Here is a 22,179-nt window from a genome sequence, read left to right as displayed (position 1 = left end):
TCTTTTCCCTGGGATCGGGGAGTCCAGAACTAGAGGGCATAGGTTTAGTGTGAGAGGGGAAAGATATAAAAGAGACCTAAGGGGCAACCTTTTCACGCAGAGGATGGTACATGTATGGAGTAAGCTGCCAGAGGATGTGGTGGAGGCTGGTGCAATTTCAACATTTAAGTGGCATTTGGATGGGTATATGAATAGGAAGGGTTTGGAGGGATATGGGCCGGGTGCTGGCAGATGAGACTAGATTGGGTTGGGATATCTGGTCGGCGTGGACAGGTTGGACCGAAAGGTCTGTTTCCATGCTGTATATCTCTATGACTGTATGTGGTTTTAGTGAATTAATTACAGAACTGCCTGATAATACAAAATGAACCTTTGTGTTTTTAATAATTGCCTTTTGACTTGAGCATTAAAAGTTGGTTTACAAACATTTCCGTTTTCTGCTATACATTGTCCTCATGATGCAGCAGTCATGCTTCATGATGGTTTTGCAACACATTGGAGTAATAACACACTGTGCTACTGTATAATATACAAGTTTGTTCGTAACTTTTCCTTCAAATGATCTTAACATGTTATAAAGAAATTTATAAAACATGGGCCAGAACTTACTTGTAAGGATGGGTAGAAAATTTCTGGCAATACCACTCTGTCTTCTAGGATATGCAAATATTTGGACCTGAGAAGGCAAGAGAAACATTGGTTCAGGTCTTCTGTCGCATCTCCCTGTAAGCATTGGCATGTTGAACTATATAAAAGTGTTATAGTACAATTTGGAAATTAAATTATTACACAGTATGTTGTGTTCTTTGCCATCTCCTAGAGATATGCATAATTCTAACTTTTTTTGTATTTGTAGTCACTACATGCGACAGATACTAGAAGCACTACGCTATTGTCATGACAATAATATCATTCACCGTGATGTGAAGGTAAGGTAATTGACTGGTGATGCAGTTTTGTTTGCAGAAAATCCCTGAGCCGAGCCTTATTTGTAGAAGATATAAATACTTTATCTAAAAAATGAAACTATTTTGCTTAATACTTTACAAAAGTTGATTGTAATGTGTCTGAACACTTTTTATTAAACTGAATAAGAAAATATATAACCACATTTGTGACCTATTTGGAATTTACTTTATGGACCAAGGCTAATATGTCTTGTGTTGCAAGGTTTGTTGTTATTGGTATCATTGTCCTGTTGAGTCTGCATCACAAAAACAGTGTTGTTGTAAATCCAATTTCAGCTGAATAAGCTCATGTTGCTGATTTGATATTGGTTCTAAATAGCACAAGCGGCACGGTGGCACAGTGGTTAGCACTGCTGCCTCACAGCGCCAGAGACCCGGGTTCAATTCCCAACTCAGGCGACTGACTGTGTGGAGTTTGCACGTTCTCCCCGTGTCTGCGTGGGTTTCCTCTGGGTGCTGCGGTTTCCTCCTACAGTCACAAAGATGTGCGGGTCGGGTGAATTGGCCATGCTAAATTGCCCGTAGTGTTAGGTAAAGGGGTAAATGTAGGGGTATGGGTGGGTTGCGCTTCGGCGGGTCGGTGTGGACTTGTTGGGCAGAAGGGCCTGTTTCCACACTGTAAGTAATCTAAAAAAAAAGCTTGGCCACACATGTGTTTTATAACATAATGTACACAGGCTGGAAGTCAGAATGTGGACTAGTTTTAGAGTACAAATTCATCTATCAAAGCCGATATGTTGTCCAAACTCACAGCTGTTTCCTGATATCATCTTGAGTAAATTGAATTGGCTGAAGAGGAGCCAGTGTGTCATTGTAGAAGCCTCAAAAGAAAGCTGTGAATGGCTATCTATTAACCTTTCAGCCTTGTTTTGTTTGGCACTCATGCTGGAGTCATTAAACATGGGGATGCTCATGGAGCCACCATTTCTCAGTTTCTCAACTGTCCAAAATTATTCATGATTGAATGCAGCAGAAGTTGATGCTTTCCTGATCTGTTGATTGTGGGAGAACCAAACTCCATGTATAACAAACTGCCACCTCTTCGATAGCCTACATGTCATCATATGCTGTAATATTTGTACCTCGTTGCTATTTCTATGTTCATAATATCTCATTTAAAAAGTGTTGGTCAGGTTTGTTTGTAATTGAGGTTTGAAGGATGTGCTCAATCATGAGGCCACAAACTTCTTTGGAATGAATTCTGCTTACTGCTTCAGTAGTTTGATGGCTTGGATCACGGAGTGTATCCAAGCGGTTCTTTTGGATTTGGTTAAATATAATTAAGATAAGACTCGACAACAGCAATTTGCTAAAACATGGATGTTTATTAAGTAATAATAATGATGAGAATAAGAGTCATAAACAGAAAGGAAAGGAGAAAAAGCAGCAAGTCTCGCACCTTTTCTGTCCTTTGGGAATCCCTTGATCAGCGGCTGGTCTGGAGGCTTAGGTTCCTTCCTGGCACTATTTTGTGATCCTGGCCTGAGGTGAAGTCCAAATCTCGAAACAAAATTCTCTCTCTCTCTCAAGATATAACAAACAGTACAGAAACAGCTACAGAACAAAACAAAACTGCTAGTGCCTTCTTTGATCCATAAAGGAATGTTTAAAGGACTCATTCAAAGTCATGCAGCTGTCGAATATCATCACTACCTTTCCCAGCCTATTTTCCCTTCCCAAGCAGTTGATTCCAGATATGAAGGGATTTTTTAGAAGGAGAGTTTGAGTAGGTTGGGCCTGTACTTATTGGAGTTTAGAAGAATGAGAGAAGACCCAATGGAGACAGAAACAGTTCTTGATAGAATTGACAAGGTAGTTGTGGAGGGGTTGTTTCCCCTTATGGGAGAATCTGACGAGCAGGCATGATCTTCGATTATTCAATTGCCTCGCGCTTTACTGCAGAGGACTGGTGAAACTGATTCATGAAGCATATTCATAGCTGAGATAAATATATTTGTATTCATTAACTTTACTGCCTTTTCCCTATAATACTTGATTTCCTTACTGATTTAAAAATCTGTTTATCTCAGTCTTGACTATACTTAATAACCCAGCCTCTACAGCCTTCTGTGAATTCTGCATTCACAGCCCTCTGAGAAAAGAAATTTCTCCTCATCTCTGTCTTAAATATACACATCTTTCTTCCGAGAGTTTGCCCTCTTCCACAAGGGAAACAATCTGCCAAGTCCTCTAAAAAAAATTTTTTTTTTAAAATTCTTTCGCTCTTTTGTATTCAAATAACTATAAGCTGAATCTACTGAACCTCTCCTCAATAAAACAATCCTTCCATACCTGGTATGCATCTAATGAATCTTCTATGGACTGTCTGTAATACCAGGGTATCTTTCCTTAAATAAGGAACCCAAAACTTTTCACAGTATTCCAGCTGGGGGTGGCACTGTGGCCCATTGGTTAGCACTGCTGCCTCTCAATACCAGGAACCCAGGTTCGATTCCATCCTTGGGTGCCTGTTGGAGTTTACACATTGTCCCCATGTCTGTGTGGGTTTCCTCCCACAATCCAAAGATGTGCAGATTAGGTGGATTGGCCATGCTAAATTGACTCGTAGTGTCCAGGGATGTGTAGGTTAGGTGAGTTGGCCATGGGAAATGTGGAATTACGGGGATGGGGTAGGTCTGGGTGAGATGCTGTCTGGAAGGTCAATGTGGACTTGATGGGACGAATGGGCTACTTCCACACTGTAGGGATTCTGTGATACCTTGTGCTTAGCAAAATCATCCTGCTTTTATACTCCATTCCCTTTGAAATAAACAGATACTAGCTTCTTGTGATTCAAAAGGGCTCCCAAATCCTTTTGTTCTGTAGCTTTCTGCAGTATTTCTCCATTTAAGTAATATTCCCTTCCTCTCTTTTTCCTGCCAAAATGTATGACTTCACATTTCCATAACGTTTATGTTCCAGCTGCCAAGTTTTAGCCCTATCTTTTAAACTGTTTGTATCCCTCTGTAGACTCTTTGTGGCATTTTCACTACTTGCCTGCCTATCTGTAAACATAGCTAGACCATATTCATTTTCCTCAACCAAATAATTAATATATATTGGAAATAGTTGTGGTCCTAGGATTAGTGATTAGTTATTAGTTACGCCATTAGTTATAGGTTGCCATCCTGAAAATGCACCCTCCTTAACCCAACTTTGTCTTCTATAAGTTAGCCAAACTTGTATTGATGCTAACATATTACCTCCAACATTATGGGTCCTTATTTCATTAAGAAGCCTAACGTGAATGCCTTCTGGAAATTCAGATAGATTACAACCACTGCTTCCCCTTTATCCATCCTGCTTGTTACCTTCTCAAAGAATTCTAGCAATTTTGACAGGTGTGATTTCCCCTTATAAAGTTGTGCTGACTTTGATCATGTAATGAATTTCTAAAAGCACTACTATTTCACCCTTTAAAATAGACTGTGTGACAATTTCCTGATGAGATGTTAAGCGAACTGGCCTATAGTTATGTTTTTGTGTCCTTCTCATTTTAAACACAGATGTTACATTGACTGTTTCCAATCCCCTAGAACTTTACGAAAATCAAAGGATTCTTGGAATATTATTACAATATATTCACCATCTCTATAGCTACTTCTGTAATATTGTAAGATGCATCCCATCAGGCTCAGGGGACTTACAAGTTGTTATTCCTCTTTAGGGAGAGAAAGTGATGCAGATGCTGGAGAGTCAGAGTTGAACGGGATAGGTTGGTGGGGAAGGTGGAGCAGAGAGGTGGGAAGGAAGATGGACAGGTCAAGGGGGTGCTGCCAAGTTGGATAGTAGGATCTGGAATGAGGTGGAGGGAGGGGAGATTTGGAAGTCGATATTGATGCCATATGGTTGAATGGTCCCAAGCTAGAAGATGAGGCCGCCTTCCTCCACTTGTCAGGTGGTTTGAGTTTGGCGTTGGAGGAAGCCCAGGACTATCCCTCCTTAGGTTCAATTGCACTTTTTCTTTAGTGAGAGTTTTTATTTCCTTTCCTCCCATTTACCCTGGAATATATTATGCTCTGACTCTTAACGAATAAGACTTTATTATTAGGGGCATAGAGTATAAAAGCAAACAGAATACGCTGAATACGTACAAGACCTCAGTGGGAATAATGTGTATAGTTCTGGACATCACACTTGAGGAAGGTTTTGGATGCATTTGAGAGTGTGTAGAAGAGCTTTACAAGAATCGTTCAAGGGATGAGAAACTTCAGTTATAAGAATAGTCTCACTATATTCCTTGGAGACAAGAAGGCTAAATAGAGATTTGTTAGAAGTTTTCAAAATCCTGACAGGTCTGAGAAACCATTCTGCTCAAAACAGGATCGAGGAGGGGTGGTTTTAATGTGCTTTGCAAAAGAAGCAAATACAATATGAAACAATTTTTTTTTCATACCGAGTAATTAGGGGATGGAATGCACTCCTTGGAAGTGTAGTGGAAGAAGATTCAGTTGAGGTGTTCAAGAGGATGTCAGATTATTTAAATATAAACAATGTGCAGGATTGCTGGGAAAAGGCAGAAGTTTCTTAATAAGCCATAGTGCTCTGACAGCTAGCAACAGGTCAGATAGCAGCTGCACAATAAAGATTCCATGATGAGTATCTGGCCATCTTCCAGACGCTTTACACTCCTGACACTGTCCAGTCTAGTCATTTTAGGCAGTGACCACAGTTGCCTCACCAATACAGTTGGATGATTCACTCGATTGACAGTTAACTAGTTGTATTTAACTGTATTCTTCATCAATGGAAGCAGTAAAAGATGCCAGTCTTTACATCGTCATTAACCCTGCACATTGAGCACTATGTAGAAACATCGGATTGATGTCAGGCAGGATTGTCTTCTTGTTTGTATCCAGTATGCTTCTAAAAAGATTCACTAACATCAAGCCAGCATTATTCTTAGACCATTGTCTTGCTGTCCCAGTGTCATCTACAGAAACACTTCATGATTAACCGGGTGACAAAGGATCTGAATGAGAAATTGTTGTCTCCAGAAAACATCAAGGATACCAAAATGGAAAATTCAACTGGAAAAGGATGGATTCCATCCTTGAATTCCTGTTGTGCTATGGGGAACAATCAGGGCAAACAAGCTTTTTCGTCACAGGTTTTCAGAAGGTTAGAGACACTTGCGGAAAATGCCCTAAACTCCATGCTGAATCTGCTCGTGTGGTTATTAATGGGCATTGATGTTGAGGATCTCCAGGTGCCAATGGGCCTGACTTTTTGCTTTATGCAAAATAATCATCCTTTCCAGAGTTTGTCTAGAGCAGAGTGAGATGTGCTTACAATTTTCTTTTGAAAAGGTACACTGAAAGATCTCTGATCAGTATCTTTGTGAGAAAATTCCCCCATGTTGCACTTACCTTAATGGCCACCGTCATGTGTGACGGCATTAAGCATGAGCAAGTTTCATCTGTTATGAGGGATATATCTGTCTATGTTGCTATGGAATGCTCCATTCATCTGGCCCTTGCATACTACCTGTCCCTTCTAGAAATATTTGCACAGAGAAACAGTTTGGACTGCAAGTTCAGCAGATAATGGTCTACATGTAATCTCCTCAACAGCACAGTGATAAAAGAGATAGTCAATGCTATCCGAGGGTTCCCTGAGCAGTATTACAGTTATAAGGTTTTTAAATTATATTCTGGATCATGTCTTTCAGTGTTATGTTGTTCTGAATCCTCCCTGACTAAGGCAAGGCATGGAGCTATGAACCTGCACTCCAAGGTTTCTTTGTTCAGCAACACTCCCTAGGACCTTACCGTTAAGTGTATAAGTCCTGCTAAGATTTGCTTTCCCAAAAAGGCAGCACCTCGCATTTATCTGAATTAAACTCCATCTGCCACTTCTCAGCCCATGGACCCATCTGGTTAAGATCCTGTTGTAATCTGAGGTAACCCTCTTCGCTGTCCACTACACCTCCAATTTTGGTGTCATCTGCAAACTTATTAACTGTACCTCTTATGCTTTCATTCAAATCATTTATGATTTGGGCCAAAGGGTCTTTCTATGTGTTGTAGACATCTATAAGGTAAAATATCAGAGCAGAATTAGGCCATTCAGCCCATCAAGTCAGCTCCACTCCTTGATCATGGCTGATATGTTTCTCAACCTGCCTCCAACATTCTCTTTGTGACATTTGCTCCTCTTAATAATTAAGAACTTATCTGTCTGTCTTAAATACACTCAATGACTAGATCTCCACAGTCTTCTGTGGCAAAGAGTTCTACAGGTTCACCACCCTCTGGATGAAGACCTTCCTCCTAGTTTCAGTTGTTAAAGGGTCATCCCTTCATTCTGGCCCTTTGGTCCTAGTTACTCCTATTAGGGAAAACTTATCCACACCCACTGTATCCAACTTCTTTGTATTCTCAGTTTCATGAGATTCCCTCTACATCCTTCCAAACACCATTGAATACTCACTTAGAATCTTCAACTGTTTCTCATATGACAAGCCCTTCATTCTTGGAATCATTCTTGTGAACCTCCTCTATATCTCTCGCCAAGGCCTGTATATCCTTCCCTACATATTGGCCCCAAAACTGCTCACAGTATTCCAAATACAGTCTGCCCAGAGCGTTATACAGCCTCAGCAGCACATCTTTGCTTTTATATTTGAGCTCTCTAGAAATGAATGCTAACATTCCATTTGCCTTCCTAACTACCAATAGAATCCAGTATATTAATCTTTATTTAAGATACCTAAACTAGGCCTTTCTTTTTGTACTTCAAATTTATGAAGCCTTTCACTATTTAGAAAATAGTCTATGTTTCTAATCTTCCTACCAAAATGCATAACTTCCCCACATTGTATTCCATCTACCATTTGCCTGCTGTCCTAGCCCTTCTGCAGCCTTCCAGCTTTCTCAACAATTTCTGTTTCTCCACCTATCTGCAAATGTAGCAACAATGTCCTCAGTTCCTGTGTCCAGATCATTAATGTATAGCATGAATAACCCTGTGGAGCAACACTAGTTACTGGCTGCTTTCCTGAAAGAGACCCCTTTATCCCCTCTGTCTTCTGCCAGTCATGTCAGTATCTTGCCCCTAATACCATGGACTTGTACCTTATTTACCAGCCTCTGTGCAGCACCTTGTTAAAGGCCTTCTGGAAATCCATACAGATCATGTCCACATGCTTTCCTTTGACTAACATGCTCATTACCATCCGCATGGGCCCCAGCTATGCCTGTCTCTTTGTAGGATATGTGGAACAGTCCATCTTCCGCAACTACACTGGCACCACCCCCCACCTTTTCCTCCGCTACATCGACGACTGTATCGGCGCTGCCTCGTGCTCCCACGAGGGGGTCGAACAGTTCATCAACTTTACCAACACCTTCCATCCCGACCTCAAATTCACCTGGACTATCTCAGACTCCTCCCTACCCTTCCTACACCTTTCCATTTCTGTCTCGGGCAACCAAATCAACACAGACATCTACTATAAACCAACTGACTCCCACAGCTACCTGGACTACACCTCCTCCCACCCTGCCTCCTGTAAAAACTCCATCCCATATTCCCAATTCCTTCGTCTCCACCGCATCTGCTCCCAGCAGGACCAGTTCCAATACCGTACAGCCCAGATTCCCCCCAGACGTGATCGGCGATGCCCTCCACCGCATCTCCTCCACTTCCCGCTCCTCTGCCCTTAAGCCCCGCCCCTCCAACCGCCACCAAGACAGAACCCCACTGGTTCTCACCTACCACCCCACCAACCTCCGTATACAGCGTATCATCCGCCGTCATTTCTGCCAACTCCAAACGGACCCCACCACCAGGGATATATTTCCCTCCCCTCCCCTATCAGCGTTCCGCAAAGACCACTCCCTTCGTGACTCCCTCGTCAGGTCCACACCCCCCACCAACCCAACCTCCACTACCGGCACCTTCCCCTGCAACCGCAGGAAATGTAAAACTTGTGCCCACACCTCCTCCCTTACTTCTCTCCAAGGCCCCAAGGGATCCTTCCATATCCGCCACAAATTCACCTGCACCTCCACACACATCATCTATTGCATCCGCTGTACCCGACGTGGCCTCCTCTATATTGGGGAGACGGGCCGCCTATTTGCGGAACGCTTCAGGGAACACCTCTGGGACGCCCGGAACAACCGACCCAACCACCCCGTGGCTCAACACTTTAACTCTCCCTCGCACTCCACCGAAGACATGCAGGTCCTTGGACTCCTCCATCGGCAGAACATAACAACACGACAGTTGGAGGAAGAGCGCCTCATCTTCCACCTGGGAACCCTCCATCCACAAGGGATGAACTCAGATTTCTCCAGTTTCCTCATTTCCCCTCCCCCCCACCTTGTCTCAGTCGATTCCCTTGAACTCAGCACCGCCCTCCTAACCTGCAATCTTCTTCCTGACCTCTCCGCCCCCACCCCACTCCGGCCTATCACCCTCACCTTGACCTCCTTTCACCTATCGCATCTCCATCGCCCCTTCCCCCAAGTCCCTCCTCCCTACCTTTTATCTTAGCCTGCCTGGCACCCTCTCCTCATTCCTGATGAAGGGCTCTGGCCCGAAACGTCGAATTTCTTGTTCCTTGGATGCTGCCTGACCTGCTGTGCTTTGACCAGCAACACATTTTCAGCTCTGATCTCCAGCATCTGCAGACCTCACTTTTTACTCATTACCATCTCAAACAATTTTAACAAATTTATCAGGCTTGACCTCTCCTATCACTGTCTGTAACCTCCTAAGCAAGGGTGTGAATTTCACATAAAGGGCAAGGCTGGTATGCTAACAATAAACAGAGTTTACAACACTGAACTTTTGGGCAGCAAAAAGAGAGTTGCAAAACAGCAGCTGCTGTTGTCAATAGAAAGAAGAGGAAAACTGTATGCTCATTGATTGGTAAGCAATAGCTAATTTAAATACCTGTCTTAGATGTAAGAAATTTTTAAAAATCAAATTGAAAACTAATCAAATCTCCATATTACAGAGGAGGAAGTGCTGGATGTTTTGAAACACATAAAAGTGAATAATTCCCCAGGAACTGATCAAGTGCATCCTAGAACTGTGGGAAGCTAGGGAAGTGATTGCTGGGCCCCTTGCTGAGATACTTGTATCATCAATAGTCACAGGTGAGGTGCCAGGTTGGCTAATGTGGTGCTGCTGTTTAAGAAGAGTTGTAAGGACAAGTCAGGGAACTATAAACTGGTGAGCTTGAAGTTGGTGGTAGGCAAGTTGTTGGAAGGAATCCTGAGGGACAGGGTGTACATATATTTGGAAAGGCAAGGACTGATTAGGGATAGTCAATATGGCTTTGTGTGTGGGAAATCATGTCTCACAAACTTGATTGAGTTTTTGAATAAGTAACAGAGGGTTGATGAGGGCTGAGCGGTGGATGTGATCTATATGGACTTCAGTAAAGTGTTCGACAGGGTTGCCCACGGGAGACTGTGAGCAAGGTTTGATCTCATGGAATACAGGAAGAACTAGCCTTTGGATACCGAACTAGCTCAAAACGTAGAAGACAGAGGGTGGTGGTGGAGGGTTGTTTTTCAGACTGGAGGCCTGTGACTAGTGGAGTGCCACAAGGATCAGTGTTTGGTCCACTACTTTTCAACATGTATATAAATGATTTGGATGTGAGCATAAGAGGTATAGTTAGTAAATTTGCAGATGACACCAGAATTGGAAATGTAGTGACAGCGAAGAAGGTTACCTCAGATTACAACGGGATCTTGACCAGATGGGTCAATGGGCTGAGAAGTGGCAGTTGGAGTTTAAATTAGATAAATGCAAGTTGCTGCATTTTGGGAAAACAAATCTTAGCAGGACTTATACACTTAATGGTAAGGTCCGAGGGAGTGTTGCTGAACAAAGTGACCTTGGAGTGCAGTTTCATAGCTTCCTGAAAGTGGAGTCACAGATGGATAGGATAGTGAAGAAGGCATTTATATGCTTTCTTTTGTTGGTCAGAGTATTGAGTACAGGAGTTGGGAGATCATGTTGTGGCTGTACAGGACGTTGGTTAGGCCACTGTTGGAATATTGTGTACAATTCTGGTCTCCTTCCTATCACAAGGATATTGTGAAACTTGAAAGGGTTCAGAAAAGATTTACAAGGATGTTGCCAGGGTTCGATGATTTGAGCTATAGGGAGAGGTTAAATTAGCTGGAGCTGTTTTCCTTGGAACATTGGAGGCTGAAAGGTGACCTTAGAGGTTTATAAAATCATGAAGGGCATGGATAGGATAAGCAGACAAAGTCTCTCCCCTGGGGTAGTGGAATCCAGAACTAGAGGGCATAAGTTTAGGGCGAGAGGGGAAAGATATAAAAGAAACCTAAGGGGCAGTTTTTTCAAGTATGGAATGAGCTGCCAGAGGAAGTGGTGGAGGCTAGTACAATTGCAACATTTAAAAGGCATCTCGATGGGTATAGGAATAGGAAGGGTTTTGAGGAATATGGGCCAAGTGCTGGCAGGTGGAACTAGATTGGCTTGGGATATCTAGTCAGCATGGACGAGTTGGACCGAAGGTCTGTTACAGTGCTGTACATCTCTATGACTCTAAATAAAATAGAGATCGCTCCGTCTGCCGCTCGCACAAGCACTCTCTATGGCTCTGCTTGCGTGCTGGCTCTCTATGGCTCCCGCTGGTGCGGGCACACTCTCTGTGGCTGCTTCTGGTGTACGTGCTCTCTTGCATCTTCTGTGTGAGCGCACATGCCCCCTTTCACGTCTCCTGCACGAGCGCACCCCCTTGTGCCTTGTTTGCCCAGATAATGTATTGAAAGTGTGAGGCTGACCGTGCCACAATGTTCAGACTGATTTTAATCTTAAAAAAGGGATTTACAAAATCTTACATGGATTCATACAGTTTTTGAGCAAAATAAAACGTCATTCAGCAGATACAAATTCACCCCACCAACGTGTGTGTGCGCGTGCGCGGGGGAGGTATGAGTGTCCATGAGAGCATATATGTGTGTGAATGTAAAGAGATATAAGTCTGTGAGAGGGTGCGTGAGAGTGTGGGAGTCTGTGTGAGCGTATAAGATAGGGTCTGCGTGAGTTAAATTTCCCTTGAGAATGTAAAAAGTTCTGGGATTTACATATGAAAGAACTGAAACCAACATGCCCATTCTAAAAGATGAGAGACTTAACAAACAATCCAGGTCTTTTTCAATGTATAATTTCAGTTACAGCATGCTGTAAACTTTTGCTATAAATTCTGTGTCCTACAATCTTATACTCCATAACCACCTGATAAAAGGAGCAGTGCTCCGAAAGCTCGTACTTCCAAATAAGCCTATTGGCCTATAACCTGGTGTAGTGTGATTTTTAACTTATTACACCCCAGTCCAACACGGCCACTTCCAAATCATTTATTTAACCTAACGTTTCCCTAGCTACCATCCGTTCTCAGGAAGAGTCACCGGACCAGAAATGTTAACTCTGATTTCTGTTCACAGATGCTGCCAGACCTGCTGAGCTTTTCCAGCATTTTTTTGTTTCTGCAAATGACCCATTTAGTCCTACTATCTCACTTCTATTCATTAACCAATTTGCACCTTGTGTCACTATTTTATCTCTAACTCCATACACTGTAGTTTTGCTTGTAAACCTCTGTTTAATCTTATTGAAAGCCTTTTTAAAACCCAAGTTACCCAGTCTCCAATGTTTTTCACCGTGATCTATTCTGTTGTTAATCTGTTGGCAGGTTTACCAAACTTGATGTCCTTTTCATTAATCCATGTTGCCTATGCACAATCATATTATTTTCTAAGTGCCTAATTTTTCACATATTTCATAATTGATTTTTTTTCCTACTGTTGATTCAGGCTAAAGGGTTGTAGATCCCTGTTTTCTCACTCCCTCTTTTCTCACGTAGTGGGCTTACATTTACTACGTTTCAAACTGTGAGCAGCTGTAATTTGGAAGGCAATCACTGATGCACCAACTATCTCTACAGTTATCTTATTCATCGCTCAGGCTTGTGAATCATTTTATGTCGGTCCAAGCACTTTATCTACAATAAGTATAGTTAATTTGACCAGTCCATTTTTTTTTACTGCTACTAATTTCTTTCAGTTCCTCCTTATTGATTGTCTCTAGTCTCTCTCGTGCAGCTTGGTGGTTTATTTTATCTTCCTCTGTGAGACACAATTTTCCCAGCTCATGAACAACATGGACAATGGTGAGTCAGTTGGTAAAGTATGGCAGGAATGAACAAATGAAAATCGTGACATCAGGGAATAAAAAGTCCATTTCCATTTCTGCTGCACAGCAAGTTTCTCCCTCAGTGCCATTTAAAACCTTAAGTAATCAGGAGTGTGAACACTGCCAATTGTAGGCTTAAATCAGGATTCTCCAAGTCTATTATTGCTCAATTCTACTGCACTCAGTTAATTACGCTCTGTTTATAACAATAATTCAGTTGTGTTGTTTCAGTCCTTGCAGTTATTAATTTATTTATAGACCATGAAATGCCACACAGTGAAATGCAAACGTTTTTGAATTTGTGCCCAATGACAATGAGTGCATGAAGTTTCAAGAAATCAACATGTCATGTTCATGTTTCTGAAAAGTTCCTATGATAGTGATGAGTAGTTGAAATTAGTGTGTTACAGTCAATATCAGTCTTACAAACCATACTTTTTCAAATTTGAGGTTGATACATGATTAAGTAACAGCAAAAGTCATGATTAATTTAAAGTTTTTTTTGCTAAAACAACATCCAGTTCAAATGAAACACGTTAGCAATTGGGGAAATCAACTTGCGGTTTGTAACACAATAGATACAGGAAGTTGGTTTGTCTGACTTGCTTTACTTCTGCTATATTTAAATATTGAACGGTCTTGATATTTTCAGTTCCTTCTAAGGTAACGTGTTTTTGAATAGGGCTGCAACAGTTTCATTAGGAGTGATTTGCAATAATTTTTACCAAACATGCTCCCATTTGTATGAATTGTATGTACAGAGTAGTTTCAATATACAGTAACACAAGCATCCAAAAATCCTAATTGTTTCCATTGACTTTATTGTGACCTTGTGTGCCAAAGGAGGATACTTTGGAGGTTGTGGGTAATGAGGCATTATTGGTGGAGCTGAGAAATAAGAAGGGTGCAGTTACATTGTTGGGGTTGTATTACAGGCATCCCAACAGTGAACGTAAGGTAGAAGAACAAATAGATAAACAGATTATGGAAAGATGTAGAGACAATAGGGTAGTAGTGATGGGAGATTTTAATTTTCCCAACATTGACTGGGATACACTTAGCGTAGAGGTCTGGATGAGTAGAATTTGTAAGAAGCATCCAGGAGAGTTTTCTAGAGCAGTAATAGTTTCACGAGGGAAGGGGCCATATTGAACATGGTACAGGGTAACGAGCCAGGACAAGTGGTGGAAGTTGCGATGGGGGAATTTCTTTGGGAACAGTGACCACAATTCTCTAAGTTTTAGAATACTCGTAGATAAAGATGAGAGTGTTCCTAAGGAAAGAGTACTAAACTGGGCCAAGGCCAATTATATCAAAATTAGGCAGGAGCTGGGAAATGTGGATTGGACATAGCTAGTTGAAGGGAAGTCCACTTTTGATGTGTGGGAGGCTTTCAAAGATAGGTTAAAGATAGTGCAGGATAGGCATATCCTCTTAAGACGGGCAACATTCGTGAACCGTGGATGACAGAAATTGTACGACTAGCCAAGAGGAAAAGGAAAGTGTACATGAGGTCTAGGCAGCTAAGAACAGAATGGGACCTGGAGGAATATCGGAAGAGTAGGACAAGTCTTAAATGAGGAATATTGCGGGCAAAAAGTGGTAATGAATAGCTTTAGCGAGCAGAATTAAGGAGAATTCCAAAGCATTTTATTCTTATGTAATAAGCAAGTGGATAACTAGAGAAAGGATTGGCCCACTAAAGGATAATGAAGGAAGGCTGTGTGTTGAACCTGAGAGAACGGGTGAGATTCTGAATGCTTACTTTGAATCAGTGCTCACTGAGGAGAGGAACATGATGAATCTTGAGGTTAGAGGTAGAAGTTTGATTAGTCTGGATCACGTTGGCAAAAGTAGGGAAGATGTGTTGGGTAGGCTAGAGGTTATTAAGGTGGATAAATCCCCAGGACCAGATAGGATCTATCCCAGGTTGCTGAGGGAGGTAAGAGAGAAAATAGCTGGGGCCCTGACAGATATTTTTGTGGCATCGTTAAATACAGGTGAGGTACCAGAGGACTGGAAGGTTGCTCATGTTGTCCCTTGTACAAGAAGGGTAGTACGGATATTCCAGGTAACTACAGACTAGTGAGCCTGACGTCAGTAGTGGAAAATTTACTGGATGTGGTATCGAGGGATAGGATCTATTTATGTTTTGAAAAGAATGAGCTTATCAGTGATAAGCAATATGGTTTTGTGTGGGGGAGATCGTGCCTTACCGTGTTCTTTTGAGGAAGTGACCAAATTGATAGATGAAGGAAGGGCTGTAGATGTCATATACATGGACTTTAGTAAAGTTCGCCATGGTAGACTATTGGAGAAACTGAAATCACATGGTGTGCAGGGTGTTCTAGCTAGCTGGATAAAGAACTGGTTGAGCAACAGGGGACAGAGAGAAGTAGTTAAAGGAAGTTTCTCAAAATGGAGAAAGGTGACCAGTGGTGTTCCGCAGGAGTCAGTGTTGGGGCCACTGTTGTTTGTGACATACATAAATGATCTGGAAGAGGGCAGTATTGGTATGATCAGTAGGTTTGCAGGTGACACGAAGATTGGTGGAATAACAGAAAGCATAAGGGACTGTCAAAGAATACAGGATGATATAGATAGACTGGAGAGTTGGGCAGAAAAATGGCAGATAGATTTCAATCCAGACAAATGTGTGGTGATGCATTTAGGCAAGACTAATTCTAGAGCAAATTATACAATGAACGGATGAGTCTTGGGAAAAGTTGATGGGCAGAGATATATGGGAGTTCAGGTCCATTGTGCACTGAATGTTGCTGCACAGGTGAATAGAGTGGTCAAAAAGGCATATTAGTATGCTTGCCTTCATTGGACGGGGTGTTGAGTATAAGTGCTCAAGTGCATGTTAAAATTGTACAAGACTTTGGTTCGACCGCATTTGGATTACTGTGTACAGTTCAGGTTGCCACATTACCAAAAGGATGTGGATGCTTTGGAGAGGGTGCAGTGAAGGTTTACAAGGACATTGCCTGCTATGGAAGGTGCTAGCTATGGAGAGAGGTTGAGTAGATTAGGTATATTTTCCTTAGAAAAAAGGAGATTGAGGGGGGACCAGATTGAGGTTTACAAAATCATGAATGGTATAGACAGAGTGGCTAGAGATGAGCTTTTTTCCAGGGTGAAGGATTCCATAACGAAAGGGCACACTTTCAAGTTGAGAGGTAGAAAGCTTAAGGGGGATACACGCGGCAAGTACTTCACACAGAGGGTGATGAGCATCTGGAATGCATTGCCAGCAGAGGTGGTAGAGGCAGGCATGGTAGATACATTTAAGATGCGTCTGGACAGATGCATGAATAAGTGGGGAGCAGAGGGATACAGATGCTTAGGAATTGACCGACAGGTTTAGACCGTGCATTTGGATTGGTTCAGGCTTGGAGGGCCAAAGGGCCTGTTCCTGGGCTGTAAATTTTCTTTGTTCTTCTGCTTTATTTTCCAAAGTGATCCCTTGTGTGTATTTAATGTAGATTCTATTAAACTATGCAAAAGGGCTTAGATGATAGCTATGAATATGAATATATCTGGTTCTGTCCAAAGTTAAGAGATTAACTCTGCAGTTAATCTAGCCAACATCACTTACCCAAAAGAAGGTGTATGGAGTTTACTCCTTTTGACCGGTAAAACTGGAGAATTTTTAAAGTATATTTGGCACTATCATTATTTCCATTCATGGAACTCAATATTTTGCTTCCAAGTAATGTAACTCAATTGCTGTTGAAAACACCTGCGCAGATGATTCAAAATATTACAGAAGAGTCAACTGTTATTTGTCAGGGTGGAATGATTTAATTGCAAGTGTAGATGACTACAAGTTTGACACTGCAAAATGAGGTGTGTAACCATAGTTTAGCGAAAAGAAATCCTCTGATTATCATCAAGATTGAAAATTAGAACAGTTCTTGGACAAAATCCAAGTGATGTATTTCACACTAACATTTCAGAGGAACTCTACAAGGCTTTATCCAAAACATGTCGTATCTCAGCCTATTACTATGTGGACATGCCCCAATGATCATGAACCAAATGCGTATAGATAGGGAATTTGGTTTTGTTGCCTTTTGCATATCTTGAGAGTTGAAGACTAGATAGAAATAAGTATTGCCATAAGCTCTGGAGAGGAGCCTAAAGGAAGACTGATGACTAAATATTTAATTTTTCTGGCAACACTTGCAACCAAGCTAGTATCAGACATAGTGATTGCATTCCTTTGGATTGAACCAGGCAAGTCAGCCAAGACACAACTGGCATTTGGGCAGCCCAGAATCTCTATTAAATTTGATCATACTTGCACCCTGGATAGGACATTCCAGTTTTGCTGCAGATGGTTAGCACAGCACTGCGAGCAGCATCCAAAGTGATGAGTCCATTCAATTCTGCTGGAGAGAACATCACCTCAACAGTACTCAAAATACATTGCACAGCAGGTGAGTTTGCTTCCAGAAGTACTCAAATTGACTAGGAGAATTCGATCACAGGGCAACCAATCAGAAAAGTCACCCTATTCATTGAACTGCCAAAGCGCTCGAGCAGTTGCTGTCCAATCACAGCCTGAATCCCCCTCGCATTTGCTGCTGATAAGGTTTACTAATGAATCAAACATCTCCTGTGATCACAGCAGAAAAATCATCTGTGATTGGAGGAGCAGTGAACAGTTGGAAGTAGCAGCAGTGATGGAGTTGTCAGGAATCCTTTTAGTAAGACTAGGACAGAACTTTTAACTAAAGATAAGTGGGTGCCTTTTGCAGCTGTGGTTGCTGTGGTGAGATATTTTCTGGGTGCAGGAAGGATGCTGCATGAGGAGTTAGGGGTGGAAGATGAGGCTGCAAGAGACAGAGGGGGTGGAGGAGACTGAAATTTTACATATTGAGTCTACTTGCCAACAATGTATCACTGAAAGAACATGTGAAAAGGTTTTTATTTCCATAGGTTTTAAAATTTATAGGTAGAGAACATAGTAAAATGTATAGACATTTGTAAATGAAGCAAAGAGATCTCCCACCAACACTCAATGCAACAGATTGAGAAGAAAGTAGTTACCTTCATCCTGGGAATAAATAATTTAAAAAGTAATTACTGGAATAACTCTTTTTGCCTTCTTTATATATTTGGGAAGAACAGTTTGGGAGCCATGTCAGTTTACAGATGAAGGTGAGCAAAGCTAGGCATCTCTGTCGGCACCAATGCAAATGAAAAATACTGCAGATTCTCAAAAAGATCAGAAAAAAAAGAAAATGTTGGAACTGCTGAACAGTCTGCCAGCGTCCGTAGAGAAATTAACAGTTTACCCTTTGGTACGACGATCTTTTATCAGAACTGGAAACAGTTAAAGATGCAAATGGTTGTAAGCAGCTACAGAAACATGAGTTAGACGACAGATGGTATACCATGTACGGTAAACAGAACTGCACTGGAGAGGGTGCAGAGGAGATTCACCAGGATGTTGTCCAAGTTGAAAAGTCTCAGTTACGTGGAGAGAATGAATATTTGATTTGATATATTGTAGTCACATGTACCTAAGTATAGTGAAAAGCTTTATTTTGCAAGCAGTATATGCAGATCATAGCAAAGAGGGACATAGAGATCAGAGGGTACTTAGACAAGAGCGAGGCATATAAGGTTACAACTGCACAGGAGGTGCACACAGCAAGATCAGCATTGTTGGACAGGCTGAATTTGTTTTCCTTGGAGCAGAGGAAGGTGAGGGAGGATCTGATTGAGTTATACAAAATTTTGAAAGGCATAGACAGGGTAAATCGTGAAAATCTTTTCTCTGTGGCAGACGTCTTAAGACCAGAGGATATAAGTTTAAGGTGTGGAGTAAGTGGTTTAGAGGAGATCTGAGGAAAGATTTTATCACCAGTGGGTGATAGAAATATGGAATATACTGCCTGAGAGGATCATGGAGGCAGATACTCTTGCAACTTTGAAGAAGCATCTGGGTGTTACTTAAAATTCCAGTGTGTAGTCGGCGATGAACCAAATGCAGGTAAATGAGATTAGTGTAGTTTGATATTTGTTACTTGGTATAGATATGGTGGGCAAAAGTATCTGTTTGTATTCTGACTATCTAAGAAGCAGGAAAAGGATGGTAGAAGCAGAGGGAACATCTGTGACAGTTTCCTCTGCCTGGCCTCCGTTTCAGTGATGGGATGGCAGCCAGGAATGCTGGAGTGTAGCAATAATGTGACATATCAACATTGAGTTGGGCAGAGGTTTAGGTAATAGTGTTTATGAGAGATGGTCTTGAGAGGGAAATGAGTGCCAGCATGAACTAAATGAGAACAGAGAATAGATGCATGGACAGTGGAGTGGGAACTCATGAACCTCTCTTTTATTGTGATTTTATTTTCATTAATATCTCAAGTTGAACATCCCAACTCCTCACAACTAGTTCAGTACAAAAGGAAATCTGTACTCAACTGAGAGATAAATGTCATTCTAAGCAATGTTTCTATCTGTTTTCTTGGTTGAAGAGTCATTTTGTGAATGTTATTTGAATCGATTTTAGCAGCATGAATCAATAAAATTAGACATTATTTACTCTAAGCATAGAATGTGATGTCACTGGCTGGGTCGGCATTTATTATCCATCCCTATTTGGCCAGAGTGCAGTTAAGGGTCATCCACGTTTTTGTGGGTGTGGTGTCAGACCAAGTAAGAATAGTAGAATTCCTTACCAAGTGTGTATTAATGAATTGGATGGGATTTGACGACAATCGACAGTAATTGCCATTATTCTGTTTATTCCAGATTTTGTATTGAATTCAAGTTTCACGGTCTGTTATGGTGGGATTTTAATTCATGTCCTCAGATCATTTAGGGGATGGTTCCAGATTAATTGTCGGGTGCAATTACTACTAGATCACTCACTCCTACTCCTTTTAACATCCTTCTGTCTCCTGATATGACGGGTTGCATTTTGGTGATAAACTCTATTAAAATTAACCTGGTGAAGCTCAGGATGACAATGCAATCTCTACTGCATTTACTGCAGATGAAGACAGCAGGCTCTGTGATGAGTGTATGCTGATGGAGTTAGCACACTTCAAGACTTCTCTGGTTGTGACCTTGTGTAAAGAGATACTAAAGATACATTTGAGATGGTGAAGGTAAACAATGTTTAGCGTTTTCTCCTACTGGTATGTGTAGTTCAGATCTCGTTACTATGAAGGAATACACAAAAGATGGAGGTTAGTTGGGCTCAGTGTGTGGTGTTTTCAGTCAGGTTGTTCTTGTTTCACTCTGTCTTACTGAGCTGGGCAATGACAGCTGCAGCTTTTACAATGTGTTAATTTTACGTTGGAATTATAATGAGTCAAATTTAGATACAAGCCAGAAATCCTTTACCTGAAAACCCGGGGACCAACTGTTTTTTGGATGATGAATATTTTCAGCTTTCAGATACATTTGCCTTATCCTCAAAGATCTTTTAATACTCCTGTCATAATCAAAAGCAAAATATTTCTTTAACTCTTAAACTCATTGTACTCAAGTCTGTTGGGGAATGGGTTCACATTGTCTTTTTGGTAACTAGGTATCTATAAACTTTCTTTTCATTATCTCTGCACTTACCATTCATTGTTTCTATTTGTTGCAACACTTACCACTTAAGATCTGTTAGGGCTATTGGGGAAAAAGCTTCATTTTGTTTGGGTTTATTCCCCAGACCTCAAGAGGGACATACTGGCACTGCAGCATGTCCAGCAGAGATTCACACGGATGATCCCTGGAATGGCAGGATCCTTGGATTGTATTCATTGGAATTTAGAAGGTTAAGGGGAGATCTAATAGAAACTTACAAGATAACACATGGGTTGGAAAGGGTGAACGCTAAGAAATTATTTCAATTAGGCAAGGAGACCAGGACCCATGGGCACAGCCTTAGAATTAGAGGGGGTAAATTCAGAACAGAAATGCAGAGACATTTCTTAAGCCAGAGAGTGGTGGGCCTGTGGAATTCATTACTGCGGAGTGCAGTGGAGGCCGGACGCTAAATGGCTTCAAGGCCAAGATTGATAAATTCTTGATGTCGCAAGAAATTAAGGGCTATGGGGAGAATGCTGGTAAGTGGAGTTGAAATGCCCATCAGCCATGATTGAAGGGCAGAGTGGACTCGATGGGCTGAATGGTCTTACTTCCAGTCCTATGTCTTATGGTCTTATTTCAGCCAATCAATTTTATTTTCAAAAGGACCCAAGCTCAGCATGTCTACAGATCTATTTGGAAAGATCTTTAGTCTTTAAGTCATTTCATGTTTCTGACATCTGGATAAAGGATATCTAATACCCCTCAAGTAGTATCAAAATCATCAGCCATTTCTGCCACCAGAATAGCACATCCAACAGAATTTGCGCTCATGATAGGCTGAAATTCTGAACAGGTAACTTTGGATTAGTTGAACATGCTGGTCTTTGGAAATTTCAACAAGTCAACCATGAAAAAATACATGGAGATGGACAGCGGCATTTACTGCACAACAGAACTAACTGGATTCCTGATGAAAGGCTTTTGCCCGAAACGCGATTTTCCTGCTCCTCAAATGCTATCTGACCTGCTGTGTTTTTCCAGCACCACTTTAATCTTGACTCTGGTTTCCAGCATCTGCAGTCCTTGTTTTTACTGAACTAACTGATAAGGCAATTGTTAATGCTCCTAATTTGTATGTTTGTATGTTTGTATGGGTGTTAAAGTTCATCCCACAAAGTAGGAATGTGGATTTGAGGCCACAATGAGATCATGATCTTCTTGAATAGTGGAGCAAGTTTGAGAGCCTGTTTGGCTTACTACTGCCTAATTCATTTGTTCATAGTACATTTTTCAACTGAGGAGACCAATGACCCTCAAGAGGTCAGTGAATGTTCACTGCCCATTTCCCTAGCTGAAAACCTAAAGGCCATAGAGGTGTTGTCAGATTTTGTGCTGCAGCATGAAAACACCAAACTATGGCAGACTATGTCATACTCATCCAAAAACCACATGCTAGTCCTAAAAAGATGACAGT

General features: G+C 41.5%; 1 protein-coding gene across 4 annotated transcripts in view; it reads left to right on the top strand.

Moving 5' to 3' along the window:
- Window positions 1–22,179, top strand: part of caska (calcium/calmodulin-dependent serine protein kinase a) — a 618,991-nt gene that overhangs the window by 191,406 nt on the left and 405,406 nt on the right. For all 4 annotated transcript variants that reach the window (XM_060833558.1, XM_060833557.1, XM_060833556.1 and 1 more), the window contains exon 5: window positions 857–929. In XM_060833558.1, the coding sequence (XP_060689541.1) occupies window positions 857–929 (73 nt within the window). The remainder of the gene's footprint in view (window positions 1–856; window positions 930–22,179) is intronic.

The sequence above is a fragment of the Hemiscyllium ocellatum genome, chromosome 12, assembly GCF_020745735.1.
Source record: "Hemiscyllium ocellatum isolate sHemOce1 chromosome 12, sHemOce1.pat.X.cur, whole genome shotgun sequence".
Lineage (NCBI taxonomy): Eukaryota > Metazoa > Chordata > Chondrichthyes > Orectolobiformes > Hemiscylliidae > Hemiscyllium > Hemiscyllium ocellatum.
The sequence above is the reverse complement of the archived record's forward strand: the minus strand, read 5'-3'. Positions and strand labels throughout refer to the sequence as shown.